The sequence below is a fragment of the Staurois parvus genome, unplaced genomic scaffold (genome assembly GCF_062004578.1).
Source record: "Staurois parvus isolate SC_StPar_1 unplaced genomic scaffold, SC_StPar_1.0 ptg000136l, whole genome shotgun sequence".
Classification (NCBI taxonomy): domain Eukaryota; kingdom Metazoa; phylum Chordata; class Amphibia; order Anura; family Ranidae; genus Staurois; species Staurois parvus.
Window position 1 is genome coordinate 359,815 of NW_028317932.1, and position 20,188 is coordinate 380,002.

Consider the following 20,188-nt stretch of genomic DNA (forward strand, 5'->3'; position numbering starts at 1 on the left):
ATTCCAAAAGATATGTTTGGTGCAAAAACAACACTGCACATCACCAAAAGAACACCATACCCACAGTGAAGCATGGTGGTTGCAGCATCATGCTTTGGGGCTGTTTTTCCTCAGCTGGAACTGGGGCCTTAGTCAAGGTAGAGGGAATTATGAACAGTTCCAAATACCAGTCAATATTGGCACAAAACCGTTAGGCTTCTGCTAGAAAGCTGAACATGAACATCAACTTCACCTTTCAGCATGACAACGACCCAAAGCATACATCCAAATCAACAAAGGAATGGCTTCACCAGAAGAAGATTAAAGTTTTGGAATGGCCCAGCCAGAGCCCAGACGTGAATCCGATCAAAAATCTGTGGGGTGATCTGAAGAGGGCTGTGCACAGGAGATGTCCTCTCAATCTGACAGATTTGGAGTGTTTTTGCAAGGAAGAGTGGGAAAATATTGCCAAGTCAAGATGTGTCATGCTGACAGACTCATACCCAAAACAGACTGAGTGCTGGAATAAAATCAAAAAGGAGCTTCAACAAAGTATTAGTTTAAAGGTGTGCACACTTATGCAACCATATTTTTATTTATTTTTTATTTCTCTACCAAATAGATTTCAGATTGTTGTTCAGCTGAGTTGTACAGTTTATAGGTTACATTAAAGATGGAAAAAGTTCTGAAATGATTTATCTTTGTTTTTTTTACAGAACATCAAAGAAACCTGACATTTTAACAGGGGTGTAGACTTTTTATATCCACTGTAATAACAACAGAAGTAATGAAAGGTTTACCATTCTTAAAAATGCTCCCTCCAGTGCTGTCCACATAGTTTAAAGTGTTACTAAACCCAGGACCCTGCATTCACTATATTTGATCTCCCACAATACACAAAACATGGAAATTCAATTATTTTAGTAAATATAAAAACTACTAAATACCTCATCAGTTTAGAGCAGTTTTGTGACTTCTATCAGTGTCCAGCAAAGCACTGGTTAAAGCTTGTAGCAGGAGTTTTCATTCTGCTCTAGGAGGATGTAGAACCCCTGACCTCTGTCTGGACAGTGCTGATTGGCATTGTGCTGATCACATGCACTCTCCAAGAAAACAAAACCTCTCTAGCAATACACACCAAACTTAGCATGTGCAGAGTGACTCCACACAATATGTCTCATCAGGAGATAAGAGGGGAACACCGGAAGAAGGGGGAGAATCAGAGAAGTCAGATCAAACAGCCTTTTTACACAATGCAGAGGATTAACCCCTTAGGTTCCACAGTGAGTAAAATATGAATGCTTTACTGCATATATAGATGAATTTTACTGTTGTGGGTTTAGTAACAGTTTAAGGCCTCAGCACTTGGTCATGTACTCTTAATGAAGAAGAGGATCACTGTTCAAACTGGCTGATGGCCCTCTATAGCAGAGATCAAGTCTCCAAATTTTCACACATGACCAGTACTTGAGATTTGGAGCAGCAAATTTTTTTTCCAGGAAACAAACCTTTAAGCCTGTAAATACTGTTAATTTACCCATTTGAGCAGAAGTGTTAATACAGCTTCAAGTAAGAGTATTAGTATACTTTCGATTAACAAGCTTTATTTGTTCATTTTAGGAGTAGAGTGTACAAAAAGAAGTAATTTTCTGTTTACTTAGGGGCCCCCTATGTCTTATGTGTGCCATAAAGAAAATACCATGATATGAGTCACTGTGAAATGAGAGATCATCACATAGCTAGTAGTAGTCACATTCAACTAGACTTGTTCTGTGATGTTGAAGATGTTTTGTAGTGTATACAAGCCAATTCTTCTGTTCTGATGGGTGTTGGGAATATAACCCTAGCACTTATATCCATACAAGTAGCAGACACATTAACACAATCGCCATGGAATGTGTCAAGGTAGATGTTTATTGTACTACAACAGGATGTGAAAAATGTGAAAGTCGGTGAACCACCCTGTTCTAGTCACATAAGCCAAGCTGACTTAGCTAAAATTAAATGACTCTTTTGAACTGTGTGATCATGCCATTAGAGGGTAACTTAACTTCTGTTGGGAATAAAAAGCAAACAAAAATAATATAGTGTATAATGTAATTGAAGGTTTTTTAAAAATTACCTTTCCAATAAATGAAATATGGAAACCTGAAGACGGAGGTGTACAAATGGTGTACAGAACGCCGTCCTCAGAAATATTCCCTGCTTGTGTGATAGGCTCACTGAATTTCCTATAAGTCTGCACTATGATACAAGTCAGATTTTCAGTATCCTCTGCAACAAAAATATTCTCTTTAGTGAGATACTACCAAAGGGAAATCATGTCTAAATGGATGCAGACCCTGCCACTTTCCTCAGAGTCCTGCAGGTTTAGCAGCTTATTGGCAATCAAAATACTCCCACACAGATTCACTTTGCACATGGACACAAACAAACAAACAGCTACTTCTTCAAAATAACAAAAGATTGGAATCTGCAACAACATTTGATAAAATGCAATGTACATAGATCACCCAGAGGGGAATGTTTTTTGCTCCAAAAAAGTGGAGTTACTCTTTAAGGTGATTAAGGTAACTGTGCTTACCTGTGTTGATATAAATTGCTGGGGGTATGGTATTTGGATAAGCCATGAAAAGTCTAGCATTACAGAACAAGTGCAGTTGAATGCAATTACTGGCTACTATCTATACTGTGACCTGGATAAATGAGAACTTTCACAGACAGAGAGAATATCATGTACCTAGCTCGCTGTTATCATCCACCAGAATTATTTCTTGAAGCAGATTAGCTGGGGTTCGGTCTAACACGCTGTGTACTGTTCTCAGGAGGGCAGAGAAAGCTTCGTTGTAGAAACAGATAACAACACTGGCAACAGGCAGTTCTGTGGGGTAGGTCTTCTTGGCACACCTGACAATATAAAAAAAATACACATCAATTCACAAACCCTTCTAATAGCAGATATGTTCAGTTATTAAGCCGCTAACAATTCTGTCTCTGATTCTAAAAACTGGAAGGGCTGGTAATCTGCAGCTGAACCTATCTTGTAACATGAACAATCACCCTGTAGCATTTGCCTACTCTCAGAAAATCCAGTGTGTGCAATTCCTCCCACCAAAATACCACTACAGAAGACTGGATTCAACTCACAAAACATGGCAAACAAACAAACCATACATATCTAAAATACATGCTTATCGCCTCATATTTCACCTCTTAAAGTGATTGGAAAGCTTTCTTAACAAAAAGAGAAAAAAAACAAAAAGCAAACATTGTACACTTCTGCTGCTCTGTGCAATGGTTTTGCACAGAGCAGCCCCGAACCGCCTTATGTGTGCTCAATCCCAGGCCGGGCTGTTCACGTCTATTAAGACACACAGCCCCCAGCTCTCTGCTCACAAGTTTTGACTGACAGCAACAGGAGCCAATGGCTCTCGCTGGTCTCAGACAAGGCTGTAAGAGCCAGAAGAGGGAGAAAGCTGTTGCAGATACACACAGCGCTAGACAGAGATCATGCTCAGGTAAGTATTCGGGGGGGGGGGGTGCTGGGGAGAGTGCTACTATTAATGCAGTTTCTACATTTTAAAAAGTAAAAAAAAAAAAAAAAAAAAAAGACCCCTTTAACTTCACACCTACTTTAGAGAAGAAGTCCCACTTCCATTTTTATTGTGTTCTGTTCCCCCATGGGACAAAAGTACTTTGGCCCATCATCCTATGGGCTGCCTAAAGCTAGCTGTGAAGTCAGAGGGCACCCTTCCTCCTTCCGTGGCTGCCAACAACTCAGCTAGCAAGGCGATGGCTACTTTTAGAGTTTCTCTGTTTCCAAGCACTTTCCCAATTGCCTGGAACTTTTTTTTATCTAACAAGCCCCCTCCCCTTGCATTCCTCAGGAGAAGCTTGTCTAAGGCAAATGCTTGAAGACTGAGGAAAAAAAGGGCCGTCTGTCACAGTAATTGTCTCTGCCAGCTGTGTTGTAGGGCAGCCATGGTTTTCATATCATGCTTTCCAAATTGATTCATCCAGGTTGATGATGCAGTCTTTTCCTTGTACCTGTTATGAATATATTCAGACAAAAACACAAGCAATTGTATGTGGTTATGATACAACTGAGAAACGTTTGTCTATTTCCCGCATGACAGAGTTTAATACCATGAAAAATCATACTTTTTCACCATTCCTGATGATGCCAATACATGGGCAGAGGCACTTTCCCATAAGTTGATCTTTTGGCTTCTGCTGTCTAAAAGGAGTGATGTTGATCAATTACAAACTTTGGGGCCTAACTCTACTCAGTGTTTCTAAGTGTTGAGTAGGAGGTGTTTGAGATTAACATTTTGTTTTCTAGTCTTTATGTGTAAATTATGAATTTATGTCGTTTCCTCTCACTCTCCAGCCCGACCATTTCTCCCCATAGGGGACTGAAATCCCATATTACAGTTTCACGACCAACAAGCTATAATAAATCACATGCAGAAAAATCCAACAGGTTGGTTGTACTGAAATGGATCGATGGATCGACTTCCATACAACCAGCCTGCCAATAGCTGGTTCCAATCTCGGCTGGTCCCTGCTGAAGAAGCCGAGATTCAATCCATCTATGGCCACTTTTAGACATAAAAAGCGTTATCTAGAAAATGTTTGTGTTTTTATGTTTGAATGTCTTACTTGCAACAGCAGACTATCCGATGTAAACCATTTGAAGCCATTCCCTAATCACTCCTTAAAATGGTTTAAAACCCCATATTAAGAACTTGTGGACATAGCAAACTTATAACCTTTTGTACCACTTGCCCCACCTTACTATATTATAAGCTCTTATGAGCAGGGCCCTCTTGATCCTCTGTTTTTTTTACTGTATTTTAAATGTACTGCCTTCCCTTTATATTGTAAAGCACTGCGCAAACTGCTGGCGCTATACAAATCCAGGTTGTATAATAATAATTAGCAAAGCAGGTAAAAGAAGGTATAGCACAAGATATGTGATCATTCTGGGAGCAAGATTCTCATTCTGCCAAATTTGGTGCTTTTATACAGTGGATTTTGAAGTAAAAGCATCATACTAGAAGTAACGTGGCAGAGGATGTACAAATATGCAATACCATTAAATTAGAACAGCAGAATTCTACTGAAAATATAAAATGAAGGCTAGCAGCAGAAGGTCAGATTTTGCTCTATTTTTCTTATTTAGCGCAGCTGTTCAAACCTGCACAGCCATCTCATCTGCCACCATGACAGAGACTCTTAGTTCTCAATGGAAAACAAATGCAGGAACGTTAACCCTCTCATAGTCCATTGTTGAAAAGACAGTAGTATACACGTACCGAAATTTCAGTACATGTATACACAGCTTTACTCCTTAAAAAAAAATAAAAATAAAAAAGGATAGAGGCAACATAGAACCCCAGGGATTTTTTTCAAAGTTTCCCAACACACAAGAGGGAGGACATTTCACTCATCAATTGCTCATTGTTCTCTAACAAAGACTGGAAAGAACAAGGAACTATGAAAGTCCTTTCACATAATCCAATTATTAAATGGCATCATCAAGATTTTAGCCAAAGTACCTTCCAACCACCTGTCCAAAGACAGTTTTTTTATTAACAGATCTTGAGCAAAGTGACTGTGCTGGAAAACAGCTTCCAAGAAAAAAAGAAAAAATGTTGGTATTAAGAAGCTTCTAACAGCCACAAACCAGATTCAATTCTACGTTAAAAGGAAGTTGCACAGAACATGCTGAAAGGTGAAGTCCAATTTTAGACCATGTTTCATGTCACACCCATTAAACATTAAAACGTAGTCACATATACCACCCCCAAAGCCCAATTGCCGTACATGGCAACCTACCTTGCGCTCATGTTAAGCTATGTAATGGCAGTAATATCCAGCAATTTCCTTTATTATGGCTCTATGGTTCCATTCACATGGATATTTTGGCACACTGCGAATCCCAGCAGCAAGAAATCTGAGGGCTGTGGCTGGCATTGACAGCTGTGTGTGGATAGCTGCCGCTGTGAAGCCTAAACACTGCAATAACAGGCTGCCAGCAGCAGCAGCTGTTCGTGATGGTTCACACATCCAGTGATTAGCTGCGGTGATTGCGGCTGTACAGCCTTCGCAGCATGCAAGCTATCCTCACGCCACTGTCAATCCCAACCAGGAATTGGATTCTTGTTGCTGGAATTCACGGCGTGGCAAAACGCCAGTGCAAATGGCGCCAGACACACCCTTGTATCATAGCAGCAGCATAGCATGACATTGTTTTTTTGTACTTGGAGCCCTTTCTAACAAGCCTCTTGCAGAGTGCATCAAATCTTTTGTGGTTATTAGTGATCACACAGTTCAAGGCGCTCACTGTAGATATACAATTAATTCAGTAGGTACTGACTGGCAGGCCCAGACTGGCCATAGGGCACATCGGGCATTTGCCCGGTAGACCGGGCCGCCTAGAGAGGAGAGGTGGCCAGTCGGCACATAGAGGCCCATGCATTTCTTGGTAGGTCTATGTGCTGCCCAGTCTCTTCTCCTATCGATCTCCTGCATGTGGTTGACTCCTGTATGGTTCCCCCCCTCCCTCATCTCTCTCTCGGTCTCCCGTTTCTCTCATTTTTTTCTCTCTCTCGCTGTCTCCTGTTTATCTCCTTTCTTTCTTCCTGTCTGCTGCTTCTCTCCTCTTTCTTCCTATGTCTCCTCTCTTTTTCTCTGTCTCCTGTTTCTCTCCTTTTTTTATATATCACTCTCGCTCTGTCTTCCGTTTCTCTCTTTTTTTATAGTTCTTTTTCTCTCTCTCTCTCACGGTCTCCTGTTTCTCTGTCTTGCTCTCGCCCTGTCTCCCGATTTTTTTTTCTCTCTTTCTTTTTATAGTTCTCTCTCTCGTGGTCTCCCGTTTGTCTATTTTTTTTTCTTTTTTTATAGCTCTCTCTCTCTCACGGTCTCCTCTTTCTCTCTTCCTCTGTCTCCTGTTTCTCTCCTCTTTCTTTCCCTCCTTCTTTAAGTCTCTCTTCCTCTCTCTCTGTCTCCTGTTTCTTTCATTTTTTCCTCTCTTTCTCTCTGTCTGTTTCTCTCCTTTCTTTCTTATACATCCTTTTTCCTTTCTCTATCTCCCGTGTCTCTCATTTTCTCTCTTTTTTATAGTTCTGTCTCCGGTTTCTCTCCTCTCTTTCGCTTTCTTTTTCTCTCCCTCTTTCTTCCTCTCGGTCTCCTGCTTCTTTCCTTTCTCTCTCTTTCGGTCTCCTGTTTCTCTCCTCTTTCTTTTTTATATATCTGTCTCCTATTTCTCTCCTTTCTTTACCTCTTTATATACGTCTCTCTTTCTCTCTCTCTCCCCCCTTCTATATTTCTCTTTCTTTCTCTCTCGCTCTCTCTCCTTTTTCCCTCCTTCCTTCCCTCTTTCCTTCTATACGTCTTTTTCTCTCTCTCCCTCTCTGTCTCCTTTTCCCTCCTTCCTTCTATACATCTCTCTGTCACCCTCCTTCCTTTCCCTCTCTTTCCTCCTTTCTCACATCTTTTTCTCTCTCTCCTGTTTCCCTCCTTCCTTCTTTCTATATGCCTCTCTCTTTCTTTCTAACTCTGTCTCCTGTTTCCCTCCTTTTCTTTCCTTTCCCTCCCTCTGCCTCTCTCTCCCTCTCTCACATGCAAAAAAAAAAAAAAAAAGTAAAAAAATAAAATATAAAATAGTGAAAAATGAAATAAAAACCTACTGACACTAGTGGCAAAATTGCCAGGGTCGCAAAGATCGCTCTTGCAACCGGGTCCTGGCATTCCGGCACCGGGCTCCAAGGAAAGGGTCCCCGGGCTTTGGGCTGCTCAGTCAAAAGTGCCCGGGCCTATTTTTTGTCCCAGTTCGGGCCTGGTGACAGTCATCTACATTTTAGCTCTGTTATTAGACTACCACAGTGGATGATGGTTTTCTGGCTTTGTCTTAGCTAATCAGTTTTTCAAACTGAGGGCTTGGAAAAAAAAATGTAGAGCCAGGACCATAGGATGATCAGCCATGGTTAGCCAAGATTCTTTTTCATGAACAAAATTGCAGTTTAGGACGTTATCCAACTCTGCTTTAAAGACAGGATATCATTGTCTTTTCTGTACTACTCCTCTTTTCAGGCTTCCTCTCCAAAACTACAGTCACAACATTCTGTATTAGGGTACACTTAGACTCGGGACCTAATCATCATGCAGACATTGCTGCTACTTATATATCAGCAGTCTGATGTCTCTTGTAGTAAGATTTAAAAAAAAATAAAGAACTGGAATCTAAAACATGGAGATGTTGAATGTTCGGTTTTGGAATGATCAAACAAAATCCAGAAAGAGAAAGAGGAGACTAAAAATACTGACTGGATGTGTATGCAACATTTAATCAGTATACACAGCTGGCCTTTGAGGATGTATAGTTTATTTGGGGGTGGCTATAACATCTATGGAATGTTTTGTGCTGCCATGTGATGTTCAGCTGTTTCAATGTTCACTGTGTCAGCCCACACACAAACAGGCAGAGCAAACAAATGGCCAGGTTTGCAATCCTAGTAATACCATACAGCCTCCTGCCTGAAGAAGAGAGTGTGCCTTCAATACAAAGCACCCAAAACAAGTAACTACACAGATACAACTAGGCCGTCCCATAGAACAGAGGTACGGTGACATACTTTGGATCTCTAGTATCTGGGATGTCTCTGTGATAGCCCAGTCTGTTGCTTATAAGCATATTGAAGGCGTGTGTCTGGTAGCCAATGTCCCTCACATCTTGGTCTTGTTCATTGAAGATCATTCCTGAAGAAAGAATAAAACGTTTTCAAAATGTTAACTCAGTAAAAAAACTGGTTATAAGGTCATCAGGCAGTAGGTTAAATATGTAATTTTTTTGTGTTTTAACTTTGTATTTGCATTTGTATTAAAGGACCATCAAATTACACGTGCTAGCCAAGAGGAAAACTTCCTGTAACATGTAAACAGGACACACATATTATGCTCAATACACAGACAGTTGGACAAAGGAGCAGGGGTGATCTAATCACTGAGCAAAGATTTACTCAAACATCTGACAAATAAAAACATGCACCAAGTAAACATGCATGCTCATGCCCAGGGGTGGACTGACAACTCATGAGGCCCGTGTCCTTGTCCAAACTCAAAAAAGCCTATGAAAAAGGTACCAGGGGCATCTCATGGGGCCCCCTACTGACCCCGAGCCCAGGAGCAGTGCCTAAATTTCCAAATGGTCAGTCCACCCCTGCTCATGCCCCAGGCAGCCAACAGGTTGAATAAAAAAAATCTTTCCTGATTCACCCATCCACGCATTCAAAGTGGATGGAGGAATCTTCACTGCTGAGCTATTGTATTTTGACAGCAGTGAGACTTCCCCTACCCTCAAAATACACTAACCAGCACCGATGACTATAGCCTGCAGAGCTGACTGAGTAGAGGAAACCAAACAAGGCGGTTGTAAAGAAGTCAATTAGTGGATCGATTTCTGTACAACAGTGCCCATACATAGCAGGGATGTGTAATTAATATCGCACGACGCCCAGGACATGTAGTTCCAGGCGCCAGGCAGGTATGTTTTTTTGCCTTTAGCCGCCCTCTTGCTCACTCCCAAGTTAGACTAGGGACTATGGGATTTATAGTGTGCATTACAACTAACGTGCACTGCTCATTCCAATCAAATGGAAGTGAGGAGGAAAAATTAGAGGTTTGGTAAGTTTGCAGAAAAAACACAGAGAGAAACTTTAATAAAAAAATAAAATTACAGGGCCATTAAGTGATGGAGGTGTATGAATCATTTTAGGAGAAGAATATAATTTAATGTCACTTTAAGTGTCATAAACCACAACCAATCAGAATTCATTCTGAAGAAGTCAGTTCAGAACAAGACTCTGGATTTATCCTGCAGCAACTATTTTCACATTTTGTATTCTACCCATTATCTTCGAATGTAGGCTTGAATCTGAGCGTATTCTGTAGGTTAAAGTGAAACATTTAATAACTTACAGAAATCGTTCAGAATGTACAGAATGTAGCTTCCAAATGCTCAGACTTTTGTAAGTTGAAGCCCAATTGCTTCCTATGGATCACTGCACTTTGCTCATTTTCCTTCTTCTTGTATAAGTGTTTCTGGGCTCAGTATCTCCAGCTGGTCACTGGAACACTACAGTGCTCACTATCTGCACTCAGCACCACAAGGGAATACATGTACATAGTCTTTGAAAAGAGGAAACAAGCTGTAATTAGCAACTTGAACTGGACTCGTGACAGAGGAAATGACTTGCACAGATTCTGTACTTGCAAGCATGCCCCCCTCCACACACACACACTTTTACATCTATGCGTGGTTTATAATTACTTGTGACATGCAACAACCATTGAGCCCTTGTGATGAACCAGGTTTAAAATGACTGCTTACACATCTGCAAAAAATGAATGCCTTATCGCAAAATGTGTCAAACTGTATCAAATTTTCTGACCACACTATGTAAAATATGAATGACAGGCCAAACACAGATTGTGGCTTTTTTTTTTTTTACTTTAAGATTCAATGTACAGCAAATGAATGTATTAGAGTGTAGAGGCTGTCTGGGCATACAGTACTTTACATGTCGCTGAAGGCATTTCCAGGTATCTCTATGGCAGCTTTGCTTTTTTTCTAGAGCTACCCGAAAGTCATGAAATCCAGAACGTTCTAGAAGAAATCAGTGCTTACACCCTGCCCCCCCTCCACTTTCACATTTAGCACTTTTTTTTTTTAGTGGGTGGGGAGAGCGAGTACCATGGCTTCGACAGGTACCCAATTCCCACTTTCGGTCAGATGTATCATGGCGATCTGAGCCAGAATTCGTCCCCCCCCCCTCCTCCTGCAGCCTTCTGGACACATTACAGGTTCCAGAAAACTGTGAGACCAGTCACAAAGCGAAGTGTGACTTGTGCATGCGCAGAGGGAAACTAGTTTCCCTTACCCAAGATGCCGATGCCCAGACTCTGAGCCAACTGAAAAATTGACTCGGGTGAGGATATCGCTGGATCCCTGAACTCCTCCATGCCACACTAAATATTAAGGTCCATTCACACTTGTCTGTTTTCATGCAGCAAAATATCTATACTCTGCAGATTAATGTGAAAGGGACATTATGATTCCAGTCTCAAGCTCGCCATAGACGGGTAGTTTTTTTTTCCTCCTTCAGCCAGTAGGCTGGAAAGAAAAAGAAAACCCACAACAGATCCACCCATCCACACAAGTGAGGAAAATAAAGGAATTCCCATCGAGATATTGTATTCTGACAGTGGGATTCGACTGCAGATCAACAAACAGTCTTCCAATATGTCTCTTTGACAGAAGTCTAACCAATCACTACCTTCTGTCAAGAAGGGAGGGTCACCCACCAATCACAATTCAGCTGGTCCCTGCTGAACCAGCAGAATTTCCATCTGTCTATGACCCGTTTTGGAAGTTGCTGGGAGAGTTCTGATTACTTTGCATTATGGAACAAACTACATAAACAATGAAACTCAACTAGGTTGGGGTGAGGCAGGCTTGGAGCTCACCTTTGAAAATATGTCAGCCTATTACGTATTTCCTATTCCCCAACCATACCCAACAACATGTCTCTTTCAAATGATTGCTTGAACTGACCAAAGGTTTAGTCTGTATGAATAGGAAAGGAAAAAAACTGGAGCGCAGCCAGGAGGTGCAGCTGACAGACATTACTTCAGTTTTGCTCCAATGTTTGGGAATCAGTGCAATGGTTGATTTGGGCCACCAGCATCCATTCACAACTAATATCAGCTTTGGATAAAGAGACTCTTTAAAGTAAACCTGTACTGAGGGACATACATTCTACTGCCACTGATAACCTTTCTTCAGAAACTGTTGCTCGGTTGTCATTCGAACCTGAAAATATGTCAAACAGGCATTTTGACTTCACTGGCTACACACTTGTTCTGGGTCTGTAACTTCTTAGCAAGTACTGGAATCAAAAGATAAGGCAAGAAGCAATTTTAGAAAGAGCTGCGGAATGGAGTCCTCCATATCCCCGGGTGCTGTGCCAAGTAGCTTTCTATTTGCATAGTGACAAAAGGGGGTTGCTCTCTCTGCACCGCTGTCATTCATTTTTAATACAAGGCGTTCTCTGATTAGATAAAGTGGCAAGGCAGGCCAGTAACATCACAAACTAAACCTCAACCAATCACTGAACTCCTTGTATTAAAAAAATGTAAGGTGTTCTGTCAATGGCCTTGTATTTGCTCAATGAATTCAAGGCTTTCGCTGATTGGACAAGGTGAAGATCGTGTTGTCACTACCCAGTCCTTCCTTCTTATCAGTGGCAACTTCTACAGCAACTGTCACCTTCCCCCAACGGCCCTAGGTATGAGGTATGCACTGTTATGTTGGTCTAAAATGGACTGATGTACCCATGTAATGAAGATCATACCTGGACCTCAGGCTCCTGTATGACAATCCTCTTACTGAGATGCACAAGATTCACAAAGTAAAACAAAAAAAAAAACTTCCCTTACCTTCACTGATGGAGCCAAATCCTCCTCTGTTTCTGTCTCATTTGCTCACCCTGCAGCTCACAATCGGAGGGATACAGAAGCAGTGCCGTCAATGAAGAAAGCAGAGGGCAGGACTGGGTATGACCAGATGCTGACGGACAAACTACAGGCTTGCGAATCAGCAATGACAATGCTGATAGACAATTTCTCATCCCGCTGTAGTACAGGCAGGCACAGACTACATGCGAGTAGCACCTCTGCTCTGAATTCAACAGCAGAGCAGCATTGCTGACACACGGTCACAGAAAGCTGCATTAAAGTGGTTTTTTACCTTTATGCATTCTAAGAACCTTCTGTGTGCAGATTCCCACCCAGCCCCTCCTAATACATACCTGAGCCTGATTGCAATCCAGCGCTGTGCATGAGAGAAGCACCTCTCCCAGGTCTCTCCCTCCTCAATGGCTCAGACACAGCAGCAGGAAACAATGGCTCCCACTGCTATCAATCATAGCCGGTGAGGAAGAAATGGAGGGCCGGGCTAAGCCACGCTCAGTGTGTTTTCCAGACAGAGGCGACTCGGGAGCAAACACACACAAGTGCCCCCAGAGCAAGCAGCTTGCCCTGGGGGCAAGCAGCAGGGGGAGGAGCCAAAAACACCAGCAAGGGACTTAAGAAGAGGACGACGACTGAGTCTGCTCTGTGCAAAACCACTGCACAGAGCAGGCAAGTACAATAGGTTCGTTTTTTTTTTTTTTGTAGGAACCTTTAGTAGCTGGACTTTTTTTTTTTTTTTTTATAGGGGGCCACAGTTCTATTTTAAGGAGCTAGCACAGCCACACAGAACTTGTAATACCCACAATTCTCTTTGTGCACACTTTGTTAAGCAGTGAGCACAGTCTATAATACTCATGACGCAGGCTTATTAGAAAGGACACAGTAAAACTATACTACATGCTATTTTTAGAAAGCTTTCAGAAATATCCATAGTGGTCTGTGGTCCAGAAGAAAAGCAATTTACTAACCAAGAGGCAAAACTGGAAATCTAACCATCTAGTTAAGGTTTTGCAGAACCAGATGGTACTGTGCACAGAAGTCTTTGGGAGATCACCAACATGTAAGCAGATAGAGACAAGTCAGCAAGGCCTAAATATGCTCAGTATAGGATTATACGCAGATTAGGGCACTGGAGGGGAGGGACTGTAATTCACTCCAATACCCTCGAGTAATGAAACCAACAGTATCCTTCATATGGTAACAAAGTATATGTAAAACCAAAACATATTCCTTAGTTTTGGGTGGAGTGTGGAAGGGTTAGAACCAATGTTAGGATTTTATTGCTATCATTGCTGATTCACTGGGACTAAAAGTGAGGGAAATTCAGTAAAGTTGTCAGTAAACAGCAATAGAGGGTAAATTATTCTAATGACATCTGTCTAAGAGAGGATAGCCTCTCAATTTGGAGCGATCTCCTCTCACTTTCTGTTGTGTCTCTGGGACAGGAAGAGAGGGGAAATTTCTCCAATGAGGGGAAAAAAAAAAAACATACAAACCAATGGATGAGACCTTTCCTTACACTATCCAAAGTTATATTCATTTATAAATTGGCTCTACATTCACATTAATGTTCTAATTAATATTTTCCACCTTTTATTAAAGGAGAATTTAACTTAAAAAAAAAAAAATACACATTTTGGCAGGTAAAAAAAAAAAAAAAAAAAAAGGGGCATTTTTATTCAATTATTTCTCAGAAGCCTGAAGAGCATTACAGATCACTGGTGCACCCTCGCAGTTCACATGCGGTCATTGTAAACCCCAGCAGGTGTGGATTCCCCATTACTGTCACAGGGGAGGGGGAATTGTGGAGTACGGGGAGAGGTGCACGGTAACAGGTTACCTCCTAAATATGGGTGTAACGTAACATGCTACAAAGGTGAACTTATCCTTTAACTGATAAAAGAAAAAGCCCTGTTGAAGGCAGCCGTTTACCTGCTTAGTACTATGGCAGTGTTGGAAGAAATACGTATACTTTTTGCTCATTTATCTTTATTTCCCCTGGGTACTGCAATATCCAGTTTATAAGTGCCGATCAGTAATAAAAAGGCTTTTTTTCACAGACCTGACCAGTATATGAGTGACACACTGAGTGAATTAAGTCAGACTTAGCAGAAGAGGTGGCACCTTCACAAAGGCCGAGGCTAGGGCTTCTTCCAGCCGGTTATTCCATAGGAGTCCAGCCAACCAAAACATCCCCCTTTTCACAATGCCACTTCCAACTCTGCCATTACAGTTATGGCTTCCATTAACCCAGCGTGTTAGCTCTGATAGAAGCTGGTCTGTGAAATGTAAAAAGAGGTGTTTATGCAATTACAGTTCAACACTGCTCTGCCTAACCAGCCACTCTAACTGCCTGCTTTTGAATGACAACAGGCTTGTAACTTCCCAACCATGGCTAGGGCTGAGTAGTGCAACCAGAATCAGAAGTGAGTGGATGCTAAGCTGACCAAACTTTATACAATCTGATTGTACAATCTCCTTTAACTCTACCATCAACTATATAGTGAAAGGGCCTAGCTACAAATTAAATAGATTGTTTGGAAGGGTCTTTATTTTTATCTCATTGTTAAAAGAATAAATTCGACATTTAACTAAAAAAAAAAAAATTAACATTTTTTGCAGGAAAAAAAAAATGTGCATTTACTACTTTTTGTTTTAGGAGCCTGAAAAGCATTGCATCAGCGATCAGCAGATTGTTTGTGCCATGCAGGTCTCCTGTAAACCATCAGTGTAAGCTGTTTGCCCATACATTGTATGGGCAGGCAGCTTTGCACCGACAGGAAGAATTCATGAACTGTCACAGCGCTCAACAGCGCCGTGGTAGTTCACCGAGAGCTGAAAGCAGACAACCACAAAGGCTGTCGGTACTTGAAGTTCATTGTTTCAAAGGGATTTGAAAATCAATGATGTGGCTGTGTTGGCAGAGCTCATCACGACCATGCTCTCTTTGAATTGTGGCAGCGAGTAAGGGGAGAAGATCCCCGACTCACTGCCAGAAGGGATGTGGGATTCGAAGGGAGAGGAGTCTGATGCTGACCATGTTACACCCTAAATACGGATGTACAGAAAGATGAAATTATCCTTTAAGCCTAAAGGTGATTGTAGAGAGATAGCAGAATTAGCTTATGGAAAGTGTATGGAAAGCCATAAGGCAATGTGAAAAAAAAAGAAAACACCACACTTCCATGAAAAATCTTGATTTGATGAAAAAGTGCTGTTCTATCAGTCACACAGATGTATGCACTGTACGAACACAGGAAGCAGAAATATAGAAAACTATTTAATTTTGTTCCCTGCCAATATGGACACTTTCCACTATGAATGTCAGGGCTCGGAGCAGGAAAAGGTATGAATCATGCCATTTATCTTATGCCAAATGATCGGTGGCAGACTATGAGATTCGGAGCTCTGCCAAGAGAGCAGACTGATTATTTCAGCATGCAGACTTTATAGACTAAAAGAAAATGATTTACCTTTCATGTTTATGACCTTGAACACCTACTGCCTGCATGCTGTCTAACTAGCCTTCTGAGACAAAAAGGAGAGTTCCAGCTAAAAAAAAATAAAAGTCAGCAGCTACAAAAACTGTAGCTGCTGACTTTTAAAATACAGGCACTCACCTGTCCCTCGGTCCAGCAGTGTCCTCACCATGGCTGGTTTCATCAGCCGTCTTCTCTCCCCAGCACCGGCATCTTCAGTGTGAGTACCCAGCTGTGACAGCTTACGGCTTCACAGCCAGGAGCCCATTGTGCATGCACGAGAAGCGCTGCGCTTTGTGAATGGTCCCGTAGTCTTCTTGGACCTGTCGTCATGTGCCCCAGAAGACTACTGGGAGAGAGAGGGGTGTCAGGAGAACTTCCGCTTCTTCTTGCCTAGGCGATTGCAGTGGAAGTGGGAGTGGGTACCTGTCAAATTCAGGTACCCGTGCCCCAAAGGTGCCAATTCTTATTGGGGAGCGGGGGACAAAGGCTTAAAGTGGAACTTCCCCCTCTGGGTGGAGCTCCGCTTTAAAGTAATATTAAACTGTCTTTTTTAATGCAATTTCAGCTGCTGATTTAAACATTTACTTAGTATGCCTCTTCTTCTGTAGGAAGCCTTGTCCTTCCTCATCCCCACTTTCTGGTTTTATGATGGCTCCTTTATGTTGCAGGATCCCATGGGGTCAGCCTATCATGCAGACTCCTGAGAATAGGACCACATTCCCATGAATTGATAGATGCATTTGTTTTCTTTTTTAGGCTTTCATTCTTCTATTGTCATCTGGTGGTGATCTGGCCAGCAAGTCTGTTTTTCAAAAGAACAAGCTCTCTTTCACGTTATCAGTAACAGAGATGAGACAAACATCTTTCAGCACTGACAGGGGTGCTTACAATGATCAGTTTTTATGTACAACCTTTATCGCAGTAGGAAAAAAAAAATAGTTTGCTGTAACAGCTTATAAAATGTTAGCTGGAATTTGCCTTCAATATGTTATATAAATCTGCTAGTCCATCTAACACCTTTCACCCCAGACTGACAATGCTACTGTCTAAAGGTGCTGCTATGCTCCTTCATTCAGAGTGAGGGCACTCTAATACAGGAGGTGTATTACTGACCAGATCACCAAGTAAAAACAGAGGGAAAAGCCTAAAAAAACTGATGCAGCCACCACATTTAAATGATCGGTAAACTGCAATATATTTGATTTTGGTTTTGGGATTAACACCACTTTAGGATGTAAACATGGGTGTATTGAGGTAAGTGGACTTTCTACTCTTAGAAATTCAAAGTCTATTTTTTCAGACAGTCTGATCACACTGATACATTTACAATAAAATAAACAAAGTATAAAGACATAAGCATAGCTGCCCTGTGTACAGATTACAGACCAAAAACACACACAAAAAAAAAGATTTTCAAAAGTCAGCAGGACGTGAATATTTACATTAAAGAAAAAAAAAACAAAAAAAAAACCTGTATTTTGCCTATTCAGGGAGAAGCACCCAATAGAGCTCCCCCTGAAAATAAAATAAAAAAGCAGGACCCTTGAGTATGGGAGATCATGTTACTCTCTCCCCTTTGGTTCACAATACAGCATTGGTTGACTTAAAGGACAATGAAAAGACCACAACCACATGGGGGCTACTTTTCTATACTGAGCAAGCTCTGACCCAAAGCCAACAGCAGCAAATTTTTGTTGAGGGGCTCTGACAGGAAAATAAGGTGGCAGAAGAGCAAGTACTTCCAGGAGTTAATTACACTCACCACACTGACCACGGATCTTTCAACATGCTGACCACATGACAACACTAGTGATTAATCCCCTCAAGTCAGCCACCCAATACAAGTGAAAAAATCCTCTTCCTTACCCATCTCTGGAGAGAAATTGCCATTGGTATCTGGTATGTCTCCGACATGATTTCCCATCTGCTCTGCAGCACGACCCTTATAAGCTCCATCGGGCTGTCCAGCCGATCCCCGAGAGAAGCGGGGGTAAATTTTCTTGGGGTACGGGTTGTATGGCTCTAGCCCCTTGATGGGCACATGTCTGACGCCCTGGTTCTCCTCACTAAAGTTAAAATAAATAAAGAGCAGAAGTGTCCAGGTCACAGAGGTGAAGAGGCACCCATAGCAGAAACAGCGGAGCGCGGCGCTGCCCATTGTAACCCTAGCATTGTCGAAGGTCCATTCTCAATTCCCTGTGAAGAGATCAAAGGTGTCAGGGGGAGATGGGAAGGGAAAACAAAATGTTTAAAAATTTTAACAAAACATCCACATTCTACATTCCTAAGTTAGCATCCCGCAAATATGTAACAAGATCAAAATAATACATTAACTAGTTATACACAGATTAACTAATAGAGGGGGTCACAGAAGCACTGCACTTTCCTACTATACAGCAAGAAAGCCTCTCATATATGGACTTACACTTGTATAGGAGCAGTGTTTGCAGGAGGCAATTACAGAGCATTGGCAAAGCTTCACAAATACTATTCAGCTTCAGTTTGGGAAGGTTAAACACAGATCTTACTGGGAGTGTGAAAGGCTTGCTTACATGTGTCACAAAAATAGAGCAGAAACAGGCCACCTAGAATGACACGAATAGCTAGTGTCATAATCATATCTCCGACTCACTTAGTATATAAGTGTGGATCCATAAACCCAGAAAATGCATACTGAACAATATGGTAGTGTGACAAGAGCACCCCTACCTGAAAAAAGAAGGTTACTAAGAGATCCACGCGGAGTAATATGGATTCAAAAATTACAGGCAATACTTTATTTGATCACATAGATCATAAGGAGGTTAAACATGAGCACGGTGAACATGTCAAGCAAATAAAATCATTTTAAAAGCACGTAGCGTCTTCATATCAGGGTCATTTAGGCAAGTAGAGTACCATATAAGGCAATATATGGTAATGGTGAGGTTTTGATCCTATGTTTCCATGAATTTCCAGCTCGTATTAGAGTGAACCATAGATTCAGCAAATATGTTCCCAATATAAGTCAGGATGTGTAGAGTAGCCTCCTGATGTATGGAAGCTGGAACACAAAAATACACAAAGAATGTATGAAAGTATAGGAGCTGAATCACATCCAGGCCTCACCAAGCCTCCCTCTACAGTAATTAGTGGACACCTTCATTACCTTCTTAGTTGTGAAACTGTCATACCCGCTTCTCAAATGTAGGGACTTCCTGGATAGCCACCCCAAGTGAAACACAATCCACAGTACCAAATGATTCTGGGGATATATATAAAAAATTATTATAAAGAACACAGGCATCAAATGAAACCCTGAAAGCAAAAAACAAAGTATGGGTATATTACCATCAATAGGGATCAAGAAGACTCCCGTCGACTTGAAATAGGATCAGGTCCTTGATGCTTGTTCAAAGGTGCATATGGGGGTGGGGAGCCAGGTAGTCACAGTACGTAGATTCCAAACACATATGTTGTGTATATAGCAGGCCGTGAATACCTGAGTCTGTATACCCACTGAAGGGGTTTCCAAAAATTACTCAATCTAAGAAAATTGAAGCGGTTTGAATAGGATATGGCTTTGTCACAGCATGCAATGCCTAAATAGGATAGCATATAAGTATATATATGTATATATTATCCTTTAAATACTCGAATTCACTCTAATACGAGCTGGAAATTCATGGAAACATAGGATCAAAACCTCACCATTACCATATATTGCCTTATATGGTACTCTACTTGCCTAAATGACCCTGATATGAAGACGCTACGTGCTTTTAAAATGATTTTATTTGCTTGACATGTTCACCGTGCTCATGTTTAACCTCCTTATGATCTATGTGATCAAATAAAGTATTGCCTGTAATTTTTGAATCCATATTACTCCGCGTGGATCTCTTAGTAACCTTCTTTTTTCAGGTAGGGGTGCTCTTGCTTACATGTGTCACATTTCTGTCCCTCTGAAAAGCAATCTGTAGTGGATCCTTTTCAGAGATATTTGACAGGCAGCTCAGAAGCACCGCCATTAAAAGCCCACTGCTTCACGCTGCATTACACAGTTGCGTCATGGCCCCATTCACTTCTCAAATGCCTTGCTAGATTTTATTTTTACCTTTTACAATGACAAAATAGGAAATGATCACTTATGACACTTTGCATTTGTGCCCTTTAAAGCCATAGGCACATTTACAACCACAGATCGCTCTTCA

At 41.4% G+C, this 20,188-nt stretch overlaps 1 protein-coding gene across 1 annotated transcript in view; it reads right to left on the bottom strand.

Moving 5' to 3' along the window:
• Positions 1-20,188, bottom strand: part of GALNT11 (polypeptide N-acetylgalactosaminyltransferase 11) — a 57,985-nt gene that overhangs the window by 34,671 nt on the left and 3,126 nt on the right. Inside the window, exons 2-4 of the mRNA XM_089673112.1 lie at positions 17,862-18,191; positions 8,619-8,742; positions 2,720-2,886 (exon numbers count right to left, since the gene is read on the bottom strand). Coding sequence (XP_089529238.1) covers positions 2,720-2,886; positions 8,619-8,742; positions 17,862-18,153 — 583 coding nt within the window. The 5' untranslated portion in view covers positions 18,154-18,191. The remainder of the gene's footprint in view (positions 1-2,719; positions 2,887-8,618; positions 8,743-17,861; positions 18,192-20,188) is intronic.